General features: G+C 40.9%; 1 protein-coding gene across 1 annotated transcript; it reads left to right on the plus strand.

The window, feature by feature from the left end:
• Window positions 1-7,639: 7,639 nt before the first annotated feature.
• On the plus strand, window positions 7,640-12,739 carry LOC113061286 (extracellular calcium-sensing receptor-like). The gene is made up of 6 exons (XM_026230316.1): window positions 7,640-7,857; window positions 9,704-9,992; window positions 10,092-10,847; window positions 10,974-11,201; window positions 11,547-11,670; window positions 11,826-12,739. The coding sequence occupies exons 1-6, from the start codon at window positions 7,652-7,654 to the stop codon at window positions 12,737-12,739; spliced, it is 2,517 nt and encodes an 838-aa protein (XP_026086101.1). The 5' UTR covers window positions 7,640-7,651.
• The last annotated feature ends 6,151 nt before the right edge of the window (window positions 12,740-18,890 follow it).

Raw genomic sequence — 18,890 nt, forward strand, 5'->3', positions numbered from 1 at the left:
TTACCCTCTCACTTGAGGGTGTCAATGATGGCCTTCTGGACAGCAGTCAGGTCGGCAGTCTTACCCATGATTGCGGTTTTGAGTAATGAAAGAGGCTGGGAGTTTTAAAAAGCCTCAGGAATCTTTTGCAGGTGTTTAGAGTTAATTAGTTGATTCAGATGAATAGGTTAATAGCTCGTTTAGAGAACCTTTTCATGATATGCTATTTTTTTGAGATAGGAATTTTGGGTTTTCATGAGCTGTATGCCAAAATCATCAGTATTAAAACAATCAAAGACCTGCAATATTTCAGTTGGTGTGCAATGAATCTAAAATATATGAAAGTTAAGTTTTTATCATTACATTATGGAAAATAATGAACTTTTATCACAATATGCTAATTTTTTGAGAAAGACCTATATATATATATATATATATATATATATATATATATATATATATATATATATTATATATATATATATATATATATATATATATATATATATATATATATATATATATATATATATATATATAGAATAAAGCTTAAGTTATTTGATAGCAAACAAGCATGCTCAAAATAAAATATTGGTAAAATATTTACCTTTTATCACAGTCTTGGGCATGTCAAAGATTAGTAGCAAAATTGACTTTGATGCATTGTTCGTTTTTGTGCAGCATTAGATTTTAATTTTTTCCCCCTCATTTGTATTTGGTGGCTGTTTTTGCCCCATTGACTTCCATTATAACGACATTTTTTGATTGCAAAGCCATGACACCATATAATCATGCATCATGTACTTTGCATAAAATTTATGAACATAATATATTATGAACCAAAATGCAATACCAACTTCAAATAAGTTGCAGCTCGTTGGAGGGTTCAAGCTGCATAATCATTTCCAAAACTTCAGTACAAGTCAAGCCCTTTCTGGTTTTGCTTGCTGCTCTTCTCACCATTAAATGACCAGCACAATGGCATGCAAGTGTTTAAATCCCTATACTTTGCTTTTATTTAGTCTATACTTATCACCACCATCAAAAGGCAGCAGGTGCATAAATACATAAATCTGTTTACTCCATGTAGTTCTGAGAGCTGAGGTGTACATTTTGATTTTCTCAAATACATCAAGGTAAGTGCGCAAAGGTCTCTCTCACACACTCTCTCTCTTTCTCTTTCTCTCTCTCTCACACACACACACAATATAATATGCTGTTATACTGTATATAGCTTCATATACATGTCAGAAACTAAGCTTTTTTTGCACAGGCCTATCTAAAGGGTTAATGGACCCACTAGTGATCAACTGTAAAAATAACAAATGTTACCTCTTCCCAACAGGGAAAACGTTCAACAATCAAGAATGTAAAAAAACGTTGAAAAAAGTGCCTACTGCGCCTGCCTGGAGTTGAGTCTTTTGGCAGTTCTAATATATTCCAAGTTCTTGGGATCGGTCCAGATAATGAATGGTACCCCCGACCCCTCCAACCAGTGACACCACTCCTCCAATGCTAATTTGCAGCCAACAACTCTCTGTTACCAATGTCATAATTACATTCGGCAGGAAAAGAAAAGAACACGCATGGATGCACCTTGTTGTCTGAGGCAGCGCGTTGGGAAAGAACTGCACCTACTCCCACCTCTTATGTGTCGACCTCCACCATGAACTGATTTGTGGGATCAGAGGCTACTAAGATGGGAGATGAAACAAAGCGGCTATTGAGGTTGGAAAATACAGTTTTGGCTGTATTAGACCACCTGAACATAGTACTGGGGAGGTCAAGGCGGTCAGAGGCGAGACTAGTTGGCTGAAATTGCGAATAAACCACCAATAAAAATTGGCAAACCCCAGAAACCGCTGTAGGGCCTTACAGGAATCTGGACTTGGCCAATCTATCACAGCCTTAACCTTGTCAGGATCCATACATATTCCCTCAGACGAGACGATGTAACCTAGGAAGAGAACTGACTGTGCATGAAGTACGCATTTCTCCACTTGGACAAAAAGCCCATTTTCTAGTAATCTCTGGAGCACTTGTCTGACGTGTTGTACGTGCTCCTGGAGAGAAAAAATCATTATGTCATCCAGGTAAACGTATGAACTGATCTACCATGTCTCTCAACACGTCATTAACGAGTGCTCGGAAAACCCCTGGCCAGTTGGAGAGCCCAAACGGCATCACCAAGTATTCAAAGTGACCTCTAGGGGTGTTAAAAGCGTAAATCCAGTTTTGTGAAGATGGATGCCCCCTGTAACTTCTCGAATGCTGAGGACATCAATGGCAAAGGATAAGTATTGTTTACCGTGATGTTGTTCAGCTCTCGGAAATCAATACAAGGTCGCAGAGAACCATCCTTCTTACCAACAAAAAAGAATCCTGTTCCCGCTGGAGAAGAGAAAGGGCAGATGAACCACGATGCTAGAGAATCAGAAATATATTTCTTCATGGCCTCCCTCTCCGGAATGGAAAGAGAGTAAAGCTTGCCTTTAGGCGGGGACTTACATGGAACTAACTCTATGGCACAGTCATAGGGACGATGTGGAGGGAGAGAAGCAGCGCAGGACTTACTGAACACTTCCTTCAGGTCCAGGCACTCCGCGGGCACTTTAGACAGAACCGTAGCCTCCTCCTGAAAAACAGAAACAGACACAGCAGGATAAGCAGAAACCAGACAAGACTCATGACAAAATTCACTCCACAAGGTGATGGTGTTGGAACCCCAATCCACTCATGGGTTGTGTTTGACTATTCACGATGGTTGCCACAGGAGAGTCCATGAGGAGGAAGGGAAGGGTTTCAGTGTGGTTGATGGAGGTGAGGAGAGTTATGGGTCCTGTGGTGTGGGTGATGTAGGGCAATGACGGTGATCTGGTGTGAAAGGGGAGTGATATGGAGTCAGGTGTTGTGCAAGGGGGGTGTCCATGAAGTTACCCTCTGCTCCAGAGTCCAGAAGGGCGTGACAGGTGTGCGTGTTTGTTGGCCCATCTCAGTTTCATTGGAAGGAGGGTGGATGATGTTGAGGATCCCACCTGATAGTAGCCTCGAGTTTACTACTGGGCTGGCTCCTCTTACCGGACAGGAGAGTAAGATGACCGCCAGCTCAGCGACAACGCCCAAGATGGCCACTGAGACGTTTTTGGATTATTTCTCCATGCTGTCAAAGATCCTAGAGATTCCCAGGAGTGTTTACGTCACATCTGTCGATCCAGAGACTGTTCACGTCATGTCTGCTGAGCCAGCACCACAGTACAAGATGGCCACCAACCCAGCACCACTGCACAAGGCGGCCGCCAGCCCGAAGCCACTGCAGAGGATGGCAGCTACAGAGGGTTTTCTGGAGTTGAGTCAGGTTCCGGTTGACCCCCAAGAGTTGAGTCATATTCCTGTTGACCCCCCAGAGTTGAATCAGGTTCCCGTTGACCCTCCAGAGTTGAGTCAGGTTCCGGTTGACCTTCCAGAGTCAAGTCATATTCCCGTTGACCCTCCAGAGTTGAGTCAGATTCCTGTTGACCTTCCAGAGTCGAGTCAGGTGTTCATGGACCCTCCAGAGTCAGGGTTAGTCACCGTCGACCTTCCAGAGTCAGGGTTAGTCACCGTCGACCTTCCAGAGTCATGGTTAGTCACTGTTGACCTTCCAGAGTCAGGGCTAGTTCCTGTTGACCTTCCAGAGTTGAGTCAGGTGCCCGTTGAATTTTCAGAGTTGAGTCAGGTTCTGGTTGACCCTCCAGAGTCGAGTCAGGTGCTCACGGACCCTCCAGAGTCGAGTCAGGTGCTCATGGACCCTCCAGAGTCGAGTCAGGTGCTCATGGACCCTCCAGAGTCAGGGTTAGTCACCGTTGACCTTCCAAAATCAGGGCTAGTCACCGTTGACCTTCCAGAGTCAGGGCTAGTCACTGTTGACCTTCCAGAGTCAGGACTAGTCACTGTTGACATTCCAGAGTCAAGGCTAGTTACCATGGACTTTCCAGAGTCAAGGCTAGTCACTGTTGACCTTCCAGAGTCAAGTCAAGTCACTGGTGATCTTCAAGGACAGACTCAAGTCACTGGTGATCTTCAAGGACAGACTCAAGTCACTGGTGATCTTCCAGGACAGAGTCAAGTTACTGGTGATCTTCAAGGACAGAGTCAAGTCACTGGTGATCTTCAAGGACAGAGTCAAGTCACCGGTGATCTTCATGAACAAAGGCAAGTCACCAATGATCTTCATGAACAAAGGCAAGTCACCATTGATCTTCATGAACAAATGCAAGTAACCAATAAACTTCATGAGCAGACTCAAGTCAGCACCGATCTTCTGGAATTCAGTATAAACACCATGGGATTACCCTGGTGGGCGTCACGTGATGTCCTTAATGGACTTAAGTTTTAGTGGGGTTTTTTGTTTGTTTGTTTTTTCTGTCTGTTTCCTCCTATGGACCTGGCCTTCCATCCCTCCCCCTGATCCTCCGCCGGTCCACCTCTCTCCTGAGTTTCTTGTCTGTGTCTTTCGTTCTGTTTCCCTCTAAGGACCTGGCCCTCTGTCTCTCCCCCTGATCCTCCGCCGGTCCACCACCCTCCTGGACTCCTTGTTTTGTGTTGCACTTCTCTTGTCTCTGTTTCCCCATTTTACCTGGTTGTCTTGTCTCTGTTTCTCCATTTTACCTGGTTGTCTTGTCTCTGTTTCCCCATTTTCCCCCTGTCTTCTTGTCCATGTTTTCCCCATTTTACCTGGCCCTTCCGTCCCTCCCCCTAGTCCTCCGCCGCTCCACCTCCCTCCTGGTCTCTTTGTCTGTTTGGGTTTCCCTTGATTTTGGGTGGAGCATCTGGCAGTTGCTCCGTGGGGTGGGGGGGTAATGTCACGCTGTCTAGTCTCGGTTTCCCTGGGTGTCCACTAGTGGGCTCACTACTCCTAAGGCACTTCATCATAGGCACTAGAATTCATCTAGTCCTGGTCCTGTCTTCACAGTAATTGGACTCCAGTTAATTGCACCAGGTGCAGGAAATCTATTGTCACTAGCCTCCTTATAAATACCTGTCTTTCCCTGTTGTTTGTGTGACCGGGGAATTTAATTTACCACCAGAAACACTTTTAGCGGGTTCACTTACTTTGTAGTGTATTCATGAAGTATTTTCAAAAGAATGATATGTTCTGAAATGTTCAACAAGAGTGTACAAGAAACCGTTCCGGCTCACCGCTTTCACAAAATAGACCGGAAACAAAGAAAAATAGTTAAATATTTATTTTTGAAAATAGACGGAACAAAAACAGAGAAGGATACAAAGAGCTGGTAATACAATTCAAATCTCACAGCTCTATATTTCTCAGTGCATAATTATTCCTGATGTTCTACAGCTTGTTTCACAGTCCAACTGCTATAAGCAGAAACCAACTCTTAACCATCGCAAACACGGCCCAACAAAAATACAGCCGCCACACAAAAATACAAAAGGGAAATAATGAAATACAAAAGGAATTCCACAACAACAAAATGTTGTGAGACGCTACAGAGAAACTACCACACTAAAATCACATGCGGTATTACACGGTACAATACTGCAGTGGGAATACTATACAAAAGAAACAAAGCATAATAAGAACATGGAAATATTACCCACTTACATATCATTTGTGAAAAATAAAAAGATAACACTCACAACATGATGAGCTCCTATTTTACCCCTCACATTCACTTTATGAGGGCTGCAATCCTCAACAAAATGCTGTACCGCAATAAGGAACTCACTGAATCATTGATTCAACTGGTGGCAGTCAGGCCCTAAAAAAAGTGAACAATTTGTTTACTTTTTGTGAAACTAAAGTATCAGAACAATTTGAGAATTAAACTAGCATTAAAAAGCATGCATGTGAAAAACACCATCAACACCAATAATGAAATGATGACAGAATTTACAAGCCTTCCACTTGAGGGAGAAAAGGTTAATCCCACATACACTGAACATGATTCCGGCAGCCTCGATAATTAACGTTAAACTTCATACAGCGGTTTATATAAGTTCACAACATGGCTAGCATGAGCATAATTAAGCTCGAGTGGCAGGCATTCAAACAAACAAACTAATTAACGTTACTACGGTTAAAAATTTAAGAATTAGAAAGTGAATACTGTATAGTTTATCATGTTAAATTTCAAATAAGTTTAAACAGGTAAGGCTATATTAGATTTTAACAGTTAATGTTACCCTAGACCACCTCTGACACTGCTTTTGAGCTAATTAACCAAACAGAGCATTTATTTATTAAAGGGAATGAGAAAACCTACAAAAATACAAAACACTACACCTCTATGATGGCATTTAATGTTATATCATTTAAAATCTATTAATAAAAGTAGATTTATAGCGTTTACCTTCTCGTCCGTGTCCGTCCGCTGGAAGTTGACCATTACAAAATAACAGGCTATCTTTTAACAGGCTATCCCATGCTATCTTTTAACATGCTTGATGACTTTTTTTATATTATAAAAAAAATAGGCTGTTCAAATGGTGTCTTAATTATAATAATACATGTAGTGCAATAATATTAAAAAGTTATCTGAAGACCAACTGACCATGTTCCTACAACGTCCCCAATGGGACTAACTAGCGACGTCTTTTGAGGACGTGCCCACGATGTCACGGAAAAGAAGACTGGATGCAAATGTAAGTTAATATCTCTTTAATGAGAGCTTTCCACAGATAATCAGATGTTCAGGGATAGACAAGACAAACAAGCAGCAGGAGAGATGGCAACACAGGGACCTTGATGGGCGTTGGTGTTCGTGGTGAGTGGAGTCCGTGAAGTGACTGTGGCTGAAGTGATGAACGAGGTAATCCAGAACGAATATCCACAGGAAACAGCGACGAGAAATCCAGAGCAGGAACACTACACGAGAGACACAACAACACAAGGACTCCAAACAACGATCTGACAAACATGAGACAAGGCGTTAATATAGGGAAGATGTAATAAGCCGCAGCTGATCAGCGGCGACGCCCACACAGAACAATCAGGTGATACACCCCGCAACCTACACACAGACAACAAGATGACACTATGTATCAATGAACCGTGACACATGACGTTTCTGGGAAGTTAGCCAAGATTAAAAAAAAATAATTTTAACCACGAGGCCCTCACAACGTCGCCATAAAGTAATGTCGCGCTGACCAAATGACGACGAACTGGCGACGTCCTCACAAATGTACTGTGTTGGCTAGGTTATTATTACAGTCTCAAATAAGGGTGCTTATGCTTTCATTTCATCTACCACTACCATAGAACCTGTCTGACCCACCGAGCACTGTGTCTCGGTGAGTACTTTAACACTATCTGCTCAGCTTAACAAAAGATGACAATCTCAGTAATAACATGCAGTCCAGACAAAACACAGGTGGCAGTGGATTTCACTAATGTTCTCAAAATAAAATAAAAAAAATTATACAACAGAAAACCCATAAAACCATTAACAAAAATCTACCACACACTCCTTTGAAACCGCACTCAGACACCAACTTTGCCCATCCACTCCCATCATGCACTCAAGGGAGAGAGAGCACAAGAGAGTGACTCTATCATGTCATTTGTTATGTTCTCAATCAAACACACATATTAAGTCAGTCTATAAAAGTGCAGATATGGTGTCAGGTCAGTTGCATTTTGGAGCCAGATTTGAGCTCAATATTCAGGATGCTTCTCTTTCTTTATACACTCCTTTTCCATCACCTTCAGACAAAGGTGGAAAACAAACTTTGCCGAATGATGGGAGAACCTAAGTACCCACTGCTTTCCAAGGAAGGAGATGTAACTATTGGAGGAATGTTTGCAATCCACAGTAAAGAGACATTACCTTCTTTTGAGTTTAAACAAAAACCTCAGCCTCTATCATGCTCCAGGTTTGTTAAACTGTAAACTTTCAGAAATATTAGATCAGAGAAGATGTTGTAAATTAAAACATAATGCATCTTTTTTTAAAGTAAGTTTTATTAAAGTGGATTACAAACAGATCTGGAATATCATGATCTTTATATATGTACAGTATTGTTCAAAATAATAGCAGTACAATGTGACTAACCAGGATAATCAAGGTTTTTCGTATATTTTTTTATTGCTACGTGGCAAACAAGTTACCAGTAGGTTCAGTAGATTCTCAGAAAACAAATGAGACCCAGCATTCATGATATGCACGCTCTTAAGGCTGTGCAATTGGGCAATTAGTTGAATTAGTTGAAAGGGGTGTGTTCAAAAAAATAGCAGTGTGGCATTCAATCACTGAGGTCATCAATTTTGTGAAGAAACAGGTGTGAATCAGGTGGCCCCTATTTAAGGATGAAACCAACACTTGTTGAACATGCATTTGAAAGCTGAGGAAAATGGGTCGTTCAAGACATTGTTCAGAAGAACAGCGTACTTTGATTAAAAAGTTGATTAGAGAGGGGAAAACCTATAAAGAGGTGCAAAAAATGATAGGCTGTTCAGCTAAAATGATCTCCAATGCCTTAAAATGGAGAGCAAAACCAGAGAGACGTGGAAGAAAACGGAAGACAACCATCAAAATGGATAGAAGAATAACCAGAATGGCAAAGGCTCAGCCAATGATCACCTCCAGGATGATCAAAGACAGTCTGGAGTTACCTGTAAGTACTGTGACAGTTAGAAGACGTCTGTGTGAAGCTAATCTATTTTCAAGAATCCCCCGCAAAGTCCCTCTGTTAAAAAAAAGGCATGTGCAGAAGAGGTTACAATTTGCCAAAGAACACATCAACTGGCCTAAAGAGAAATGGAGGAACATTTTGTGGACTGATGAGAGTAAAATTGTTCTTTTTGGGTCCAAGGGCCACAGGCAGTTTGTGAGACGACCCCCAAACTCTGAATTCAAGCCACAGTACACAGTGAAGACAGTGAAGCATGGAGGTGCAAGCATCATGATATGGGCATGTTTCTCCTACTATGGTGTTGGGCCTATTTATCGCATACCAGGGATCATGGATCAGTTTGCATATGTTAAAATACTTGAAGAGGTCATGTTGCCCTATGCTGAAGAGGACATGCCCTTGAAATGGTTGTTTCAACAAGACAATGACCCAAAACACACTAGTAAACGGGCAAAGTCTTGGTTCCAAACCAACAAAATTAATGTTATGGAGTGGCCAGCCCAATTTTCAGACCTTAATCCAATTGAGAACTTGTGGGGTGATATCAAAAATGCTGTTTCTGAAGCAAAACCAAGAAATGTGAATGAATTGTGGAATGTTGTTAAAGAATCATGGAGTGGAATAACAGCTGAGAGGTGCCACAAGTTGGTTGACTCCATGCCACACAGATGTCAAGCAGTTTTAAAAAACTGTGGTCATACAACTAAATATTAGTTTAGTGATTCACAGGATTGCTAAATCCCAGAAAAAAAAAAATGTTTGTACAAAATAGTTTTGAGTTTGTACAGTCAAAGGTAGACACTGCTATTTTTTTGAACACACCCCTTTCAACTAATTGCCCAATTGCACAGCCTTAAGAGCGTGCATATCATGAATGCTGGGTCTTGTTTGTTTTCTGACAATCTACTGAACCTACTGGTAACTTGTTTGCCACGTAGCAATAAAAAATATACTAAAAACCTTGATTATTCTGGTTAGTCACATTGTACTGCTATTATTTTGAACAATACTGTATAATGTCCTTTACTTTTTCATGTTATTTATGTTTATTTAATAGTAATTTATCATTTTTTTTTTTTTTTTGTAGTGTGAATCTAAGAGATTTCCGGCTGGCTCAAATAATGATCTTTGCCATTGAAGAGATTAACAAAAGTGAAAGTTTGCTCCCAAATGTTTCCATTGGTTACCAAATTTATGATACATGTGGTTCAAGACTGTCCTCTATGAGTGCAACTATGGGACTGATGAATGGACCAGAATTTGCTGCAGGGGAGACATGCAATGGTCAGTCGTCTATACATTCAATCATAGGAGAAACAGAATCTTCTGCCACAGTGATTCTGTCCAGAACTACAGGACCTTTTAAAATTCCAGTGGTAAGCAGCAATAACACCTTTTTTTCTTTCTTTTTTTCTGGAAGGGGTGGGGGGGCAATCACTGTTTCATTGTTTGCTCGCTTTCTATCTCTCTCTCAGATAAGTCACTCAGCCTCATGTGAATGTCTCAGCAACAGAAAAGACTACCCCTCATTCTTCAGGACTATTTCTAGTGATTACCACCAAGGCAGAGCTCTTGCATACATTGTCAAGCACTTAGGCTGGACTTGGGTGGGAGCTGTGAACAGTGACAATGATTATGGAAACTATGGAATGGCCATATTTCTGAATACAGCACAGAAGGAGGGTATTTGTGTAGAGTACTCTGAGAAATTCTACCGAACAGAGCCAGATAAACTTAAAAAAGTGGTAGATAAGATAAAACAAAGCACTGCAAAAGTGATTGTTGCATTTGTTTCATTTATTGAGATGGGCTTATTAATTGAGCAGCTGACTATTCAGAATATTACAGGCTTACAAATAATCGGAGTAGAGGGTTGGATAACCTCAAAGAATTATATCACTTCAAACAGTTTTCGTGTGATGGGAGGGTCACTGGGGTTTGCATTGAGAAAAATTAATTTTGATGGTTTTTCAGATTATGTTATAAATGCATTCTGGGAAACGGCTTTCCCATGCTCACATATTGAGGGAAATTTGTCTCAATATGCAGTAAGCTGCAGAAGATATCAGGATTTACTTGCTCTGAAAAACTACAATGAAGATGTGCCTGAACACAGATATTCAAGCCATGTCTATAAAGCAGTTTATGCTGTGGCTCATTCATTGCAGAACCTACTCAAATGCAAAGAAAATGAAAGCTGTGATAAAAGCCTGGCGATACAACCACAGCAGGTAAAAGATAAAGTCCGTTAAGAGAAAGGGAGAAAAAAAGGAACAATATTTTTTGTTGAAAAATTTGTTAAAATACATAAGAACTGTTATTTCATTTATTATTTTGCTCATTCGTTTATTCATTAGGTGGTTGAAGCTCTAAAAAAAATCAATTTCACAGTAAAGTTTGGAGATCATGTGTGGTTTGACCGCACTGGTGCTACAGTAGCCCATTATGAAGTTGTGAACTGGCAGCAGGACTCAGATAAATCATTCCAGTTTAAACCAGTGGGATACTATGATGCCTCACTGCCTCCTGACCAGCGCTTTGTGCTCAACACTGAAAACATAATTTGGGCTGGAGGACACCTGAAGGTAAATTAACTGTTTTAATGATGTTTAACTGATGGAACATTAGATAGATAGATAGATAGATAGATAGATAGATAGATAGATAGATAGATAGATAGATAGATAAAAACTCTAATCCCATTCTCCTATTCAAATGTGCAAAAAATTGTGGTCCACCATACAAAATCAACTCTGTGAATAGTTTAGCGAGTGAGAGAGAGATAGAGAGATAAACCCCATGGTGGGCAGGTATACAATTATGACTAAAATTATACATTTTCAGCTAAATTTATTTAAAATCAGAACAGAAAATGGACATTAAGGACATAAGGACTAACTGTTTGTTTGTTTGTTTACTTGATTACGTAGAAGCCAAGCTCTGTCTGCAGTGAGAGCTGTCCTCCAGGCACTAGGAAGGCTGCACAGAGAGGAAGACCTGTCTGCTGTTATGACTGTATTCCATGCGCAGAAGGAGAAATCAGTAATGAGACAGGTAATCTTTTGCCCATTTCACTGTTCCAAACAAAACTGGTTAGTTTTTTTTTTCTCTTTTTTTTTTTTTGGATGCAGTTAATTTGTCAAATGAGTTAATAAAGGACATAAACCTCCCTTTGTCTCAAACTGCAGCAATTATCACTTTCTTTCCAGATTCAAATAACTGCAATTCGTGTCCAGAGGAATACTGGTCTAATGCTGAGAAAAATAAATGTGATTTAAAGGCTGTAGAGTTTTTGTCATTCACAGAAACTATGGGTATAGTGCTAGTCTTTTTCTCACTGTCTGGAGTAGGATTAACTGCGCTGGTGGCCATTCTGTTTTACAGTAAGAAGGACACCCCCATAGTAAAAGCCAACAATTCAGATTTGAGCTTCCTGCTGCTCTTCTCACTGTCTCTTTGTTTCCTTTGTTCACTTACTTTCATTGGTCAACCCACAGAGTGGTCTTGTATGTTGCGTCACACAGCATTTGGGATCACTTTTGTCCTCTGTATCTCATGTGTTCTGGGGAAAACAATAGTGGTATTAATGGCCTTCAAGGCTGCACTTCCAGGAAGTAATTTAATGAAATGGTTTGGACCTGCACAACAACGACTCAATGTTCTTGCCTTCACACTAATACAGGTTCTTATCTGTGTGCTATGGCTAACAATATCTCCTCCATTTCCCTTAAAAAATATGAAATATTACAAGGAAAGGGTCATTATTGAGTGCAGTCTGGGTTCTACTATAGGTTTCTGGGCTGTTCTGGGTTATATTGGCCTACTGGCTGTTTTGTGCTTCATTCTTGCTTTTATGGCTCGCACACTGCCTGATAACTTCAATGAAGCCAAATTCATCACATTCAGTATGTTGATATTCTGTGCTGTATGGATCACTTTTATACCAGCTTATGTCAGCTCTCCTGGAAAATTGACTGTAGCTGTGGAGATTTTTGCCATTTTAGCCTCAAGCTTTGGTTTACTATTCTGCATATTTGCACCTAAATGTTATATTATTTTGTTTAAGCCTGGTCAAAATACAAAGCAACATGTGATGGGCAAAACATCTACAAAGACTCATTAGTCATGTTTTCACTGTTAGGCCAAATGTGCGTCCTAATGCATGCAGGGCCAACCCACTCTCATTTCCAGGGCTTGAGCATGCCTTGGATTTTCGGCTCGCCGAATACCTTTTTCCAAAGCAGGCTAGGTGGGACGCCACTCATTTCCCATATTTTCACAACAGGCTACCTTTTTAATACAAGCTTACCCAAAACCAAAGTTATGGAACCTTTTAGTCTTATTTAATAATGCTTAAACACAGCATGTCAGATATGAAGACCTACTGTTCCAAACCTTAAATATAGTATAAAACGTATACTTCTACTGCAACAACAACAGCTCAGAAGTATTGAATTTTATATATATATATATATATATATATATATATATATATATATATATATATATATATATATATATATATATATATATATATATATATATTGTAACAACAGGTAAGCATTTTTTGTGTAACAGATCACTGAAGTATTTATAAATTCCAGACTCTGAGGAATAATTAGGTGCTGACACTCTTTCTATTACATCGACATAGATTAAAAAATAAATATTTGAATTGTTTTTTGTGGATGCAGAACAGCACAAAGAATTAATATTAATTCCTGGTAGAAGGAGAAGAATATATTTAAGAGGGAGAGGAGTAGTTGGTTTAGGAAAAGGTAGAAGAACAGGTAGGGGAGAGGATTTTTGGGGCCTTTTTATCTTACAATTCTGACTTTTTTTTTTGCAATTGTGAATTTATCTCACAATTGTGATAAAGTCTGAATTTCAAGATGTAAAATCCAAAAGTCCAAATTGTGAGATAAAAATATCACAGTTGTGTGTTTTTATTTATTTATTTTTTTACTTTATTATTCTGTGCCTGAAAGAGGCTTGCATAGTAACCAAAGGCCAACCATATATGATTTATTTTTTGTTGATCACTGACATTAGCTGCCATGGGAGCAACATACACATCCATCTCCACCCACTGGAAGAAAATTTTCTAATGAAGATTCCAATTGAATTTCTGCATAGATAACCATTTTTATTTATTTATTTTATTGTACATTCTATAAAGTAATGACAGTTTAAGGCAGTATGTTACCAAGAAAGAATTAACACATTCAACACTTAAAATGTATAATGGGTTTCAGTTGAAGGTAACTTAAAAAATAAAATAAAATAAAATAAATAAATAAATACATGACAATTAATACAGTTTTTGTAAAGCCATCAACTGTTAGTATTTCGACAGTCACCATGCTATGATTGACTATATGTTCCTGTTGGACAGAAAACTAGTGCTAATGTTTTGACCAAATTATTTGATTTTTAATCTGTTTTGCTGTGTTTTGATAGAGTTAGTATATGTGTAAAAAGGTATTCAGCATTTTGAAATGCTGAGTTTGTATTCATTTAGTAAAATGTGGTTTTGGCCAGAAAATTACCCATTTGGCTATTTGGGTGATGTAGGTGTGTTACTGTGTTAATAGTTTAGAAATATGTCTTTTAAGTATTGGAAAATACTTTTTTAGCAATTGGAAAATATTCTACGACACACAAAACTATTTTAATGGCAGAACTCACTTTCAGACACTAGTTAGTATCTGAAATAACTTACTATTATGATCAGATGGGAATTCTGATCACTGTATAAGGCAGAAATGTGTTTACAGGGCTAAAGGCCATGTAATGATTGACATCTGACACATGCACATATAGACATCAGAGGGGACTTGAGCACCTGTCCAACCTTTTTATTCCTCGTGATAAAATGCCCCTTTTTCTGGCCTGTTTTATTTAATTTTTATAAATGTATACATACATGTATGTGTGTGTGTGTGTGTGTGTGTGTGTGTGTGTGTGTGTGTGTGTGTGTGTGTGTTTCTGTTTGTGCACAACTTTCCCTGTCAAACAAATAAAAAAAATCTAAATATCAGGTCGGGTCAAGAAATGTTGAGACAACTCATAATGTAATAATTGCACATAATGTAATAAGTATTACATTATTATTGTAATAAAATGTTTATAATGTAATAATTTTCTCAAAATGTGATAAAATATTTAGCTTATGGTGTTTGTTTATATATATATATATATATATATATATATATATATAAATGATAAATGTGATAATAATAATAATAATAATAATAATAATAATAATAATATAAAGTATAAGCAGCCCAGTATAAGGGACAGTCAAAATATATGGTAAATGGATTGCATTTATATAGCGCTTTCAACAGACCCCATGGTCATCCAAAGCGCTTTACAAATTGCCTCACATTCACCCATCCACTCACTCATTCACACACAGACGGCGATGTCAGCCATGCAAGGTGCCATCCAGCTCGTCGGGAGCAGCTGGGGTTAGATGTCTTGCTCAAGGACACCTCAACACTTGGTCAGGTGGAGCTGGGGATTGAACTACCATTGACTGACCTACATGAACCCCTGGGCCACTGCCGCCCCAAATATATGTGCTGTTATTTAGACTATGTATATATATAGAGAGAGAATGTAAAATATAAATTATTGTGCTGTTATAATCCCAGAGGTAGACATATTTGCTTTGCTTCATCTTTTCATATACAAAATGAATTTATTTTTAGAATTAATTTGTATATGAATGAAAATATGTTCACTTCGGAGATTAATTTTAGAATTTGTAACTTCATGTGCGGTCAACCTGTGGGGTCCATGCTGGGTGCCAGTACCTGTCAAGTAATTCAAAGATGTTCCCTTGAGGATTTATGAACGGATATGAGTTAATAAAAATCTTAAGCCATCCAATTGGGGCAATCTATGAAGATAAAATGATGTCATAAAGATTTGCATATGCAGGGTAGGAGTTGTGGAAGTGTACATAAAACTGTAAGCGTAAATTAAATTTGAATGCACAAGATAAGCTTTTTAAAGGTGTAAATCGCATTTCAAGTGTAAGAAAAAAACTTATTTGCAGCATTTTACTGTTAGTCATAAGTGTAATTCAAGTATTATGAAACTGCAGCTTCATGTTAAAGCAAAATAAATATTATCTGCATTCTTCTGAATTTTGGTACTTTGTTTTCACTAAAAAAGGGTCAAAAGTACTGCAAGCCTGTGAACAATGATTTGCAAGCGAATGTTACATGTTTTAATCTGGTTAATTTAACTGATTTTAATGTGTTATTTAATCCTACTTATTTTTTATTAAATTCAATGCCCTTGTTTAAAACAAGTTAATTTCATTCAATTAAAAGTAATTAGAAAAAAAAATGTTTCATTTAATTTCCATATACTGTCCGGTCTGCACAGGTGCAGACATTTTTTTTCTGAAGGCGCCAAGGCGGGATTTGATTTGATTTGATTTGATTTGATTTGCCTTTATTGTCTCCTGATGGAGAAATTTGTTTTGGACATTCGGGATAACAGATACACACAATATACATATAACACAACATACTTCCCCTACACATAATTTACCACCAACCCACACCCCTTATTTGTTCTTATTCAATATTTTAATAGAAAGTGGTACAAATGAAAATTTAAACCTATTCAGTCTACAGTTTGGTAATGTCAGACACAGACGAGGACACAGAGGATTCAGTGATAAGGTAGTTTAATGTGAATCAGAGGTTTCAGACACAGGTGAATCTTGACACGTGGATATAACGGTGACAACACAACTTCCCTTATGGTGAACGGTGATCCAGATGGTGCTCAGATGAAGACGATGGGGACAGGAAGACTGACGAGGATGAAGAGGGTTCAAGAGTTCAGGTAGGTTTAATAATGGCGTTCAGGCAAGTGAGGAGATCGGTGCAAGACCAGACGATGAGTGATGGTGACTGATGGCTTTATATGTGGTTCTGGTGATGATGCACAGGAGTTCAGAATTCGGGTGATTGGGGACGAGTGGGTGTGGCGTAAGTGTCCGATTCCGGGAGTGTAGAAGGTGTGGCTGTGGCAGTACCCCCTCCTCCACGGGCGGCTCCTGACGGCTGGGATCTTGTGCGACGACGGGGTCTACCTCGGCCACGGGGAGCGGGGCGGTCTGGATGGTCTTGATGAAAGTCAGTGAGAAGGCTGGGGTCCAGGATGTCGTTACGATTAACCCAGCAACGCTCCTCCGGGCCGTAGTTTTCCCAGTCCACAAGGTACTCCAGTTGAGGACCCCGTCGTCAAGAGTCGAGGATAGCTCTCACCCAGAAGATGTCGTTGTCGTCTTCGATGGCCGGAGGAGGAGGTACGGCATCATCACCAGGTTCTGTGGATGGAGGAGACAAAGGTTCAGTGAAGGGTTTGAGGAGTGAGACATGGAATGAAGGTGAGATACGGTACTGTGCAGGGAGTTGGAGTCTATAGGTCACTTCGTTCAGTTGCCGTTCAATAGTGAATGGTCCGATGTATCGGGGACTCAGCTTACGGCAGGGCAGTCGGAGGCGGATGTCCCTCGTTGAGAGCCAGACTTGTTGTCCAGGTTGGTATTGCGGCGTGGGTCCTCGACGAGCGTCCGCTTGCTCCTTATGCCTCCGCACTGCCCGCTGGAGATGCACGTGAGCCGAGTCCCAGACCCTCTCGCTCTGTCGGAACCAGTGATCTACCACTGGGACCTGCGAGGGCTCACCTGACCATGGGAAGGCCGGAGGTTGGTATCCAAGGACACATTGGAAGGGGGTGAGCCCGGTGGTAGATTGCTGGAGGGAGTTCTGAGCGTATTCGGCCCAGGGTAGGTACTGGCTCCAACAGTCCTGGTTACGGTGGCAGTAAATCCTCAGGAACCTCCCCAGCTCCTGAATCTTACGCTCCGTCTGGCCGTTGGTCTGAGGATGGTATCCCGAGGAGAGACTGACGGACACCCCTAAAAGACGGAAGAAAGCTGACCAGACTCTAGAGATGAATTGGGGGCCTCTGTCGGAGACGATATCTTCTGGGATGCCAAAGTGACGGAAGACGTTGTGGAATAGTGCCTCTGCCGCTTCGAACGCAGTGGGGAGTCCTTTGAGAGGGATGAGTTTACATGATTTTGAAAACCTGTCGACCACTACCAGTACACAGGTGTAGCCTTGAGAGAGAGGGAGGTCAGTCATGAAATCAATGCCGATATGGGTCCATGGACGTTCAGGAATGGGCAGAGGCACCAGTTTACCTTCCGGGAGTCTTCTAGGGGTGTCTGCTATGGCGCAGACGGAGCATCCTTTGAGGTAGCGGACCGTATCCAGAGCCATCGATTGCCACCAGTAACGCTGTTGTAGGAGCGAGAGGGTCTGCCTCCTGCCTGGGTGTCCAGAGCCCGGAGAGGTGTGAGCTAAGTCCAGGAGGGTAATCCGATGTTGAGGGGGGACGAAGAGTTTCCCTTCTGGACCTCCCGGCGGAGCAGGGTGTTGAAGGTTTTCCTGTGCAATCAGATGATCAATACTCCACTGGATAGGACTAACTATCATGGCTGGAGGGAGGATTGGTTCTGGAGATTCGGGTTCGGGATCTGCTTGATGAAGACGGGAGAGGGCGTTGGCTCTATTGTTCTGGGAGCCAGGGCGATAGGTGACCTTGAAGTTGAATCTCGTGAAGAACAAGGCCCATCTAGCTTGGCGATGATTCAGTCTTTTGGCTTCACGGAGGTATTCCAGGTTCCGGTGGTCGGTTACCACCTCGAAAGGGAACTGGGCTCCCTCCAGCCAGTGACGCCATTCTTCCAGAGCCAGCTTAATGGCCAGTAGTTCACGGTTACCGATGTCATAATTCTGCTCCGCCGGGGATAGCTTCTTCGAGAAGAAGCACATGGATGGAGTCGTGGTGGATTCCCCTGCCGCTGAGAGAGGACTGCTCCGACCCCAGTGGATGAGGCGTCCACTTCCACGATGAACTGGTGGCTGGGATCAGGGTGGATGAGGATTGGAGCGGTCTTGAAGGCTTGTTTGAGCAGGTGGTAAGCTTCAGTGGCCTCGGGGTTCCAGGACAGAGACTTGGGCCGGTTTCGGAGGAGAGAAGTTAGAGGGGAGCTGAGTAAACTGTAGTCCTTGATGAATCTTCGATAAAAGTTGGCAAAGCCCAGGAAGCGTTGAAGTTCTTTTATGGAGCCGGGTTGAGGCCTGTGTGTGATCGCGTCCACCTTCCCCTGGTCCATCTTCACGCCACATGGGTCGATGATGTAACCTAGGAACTGGACTGAGGGCGTATGGAAC

The sequence above is a fragment of the Carassius auratus genome, chromosome 43, assembly GCF_003368295.1.
Source record: "Carassius auratus strain Wakin chromosome 43, ASM336829v1, whole genome shotgun sequence".
In the NCBI taxonomy this organism is placed as follows: domain Eukaryota; kingdom Metazoa; phylum Chordata; class Actinopteri; order Cypriniformes; family Cyprinidae; genus Carassius; species Carassius auratus.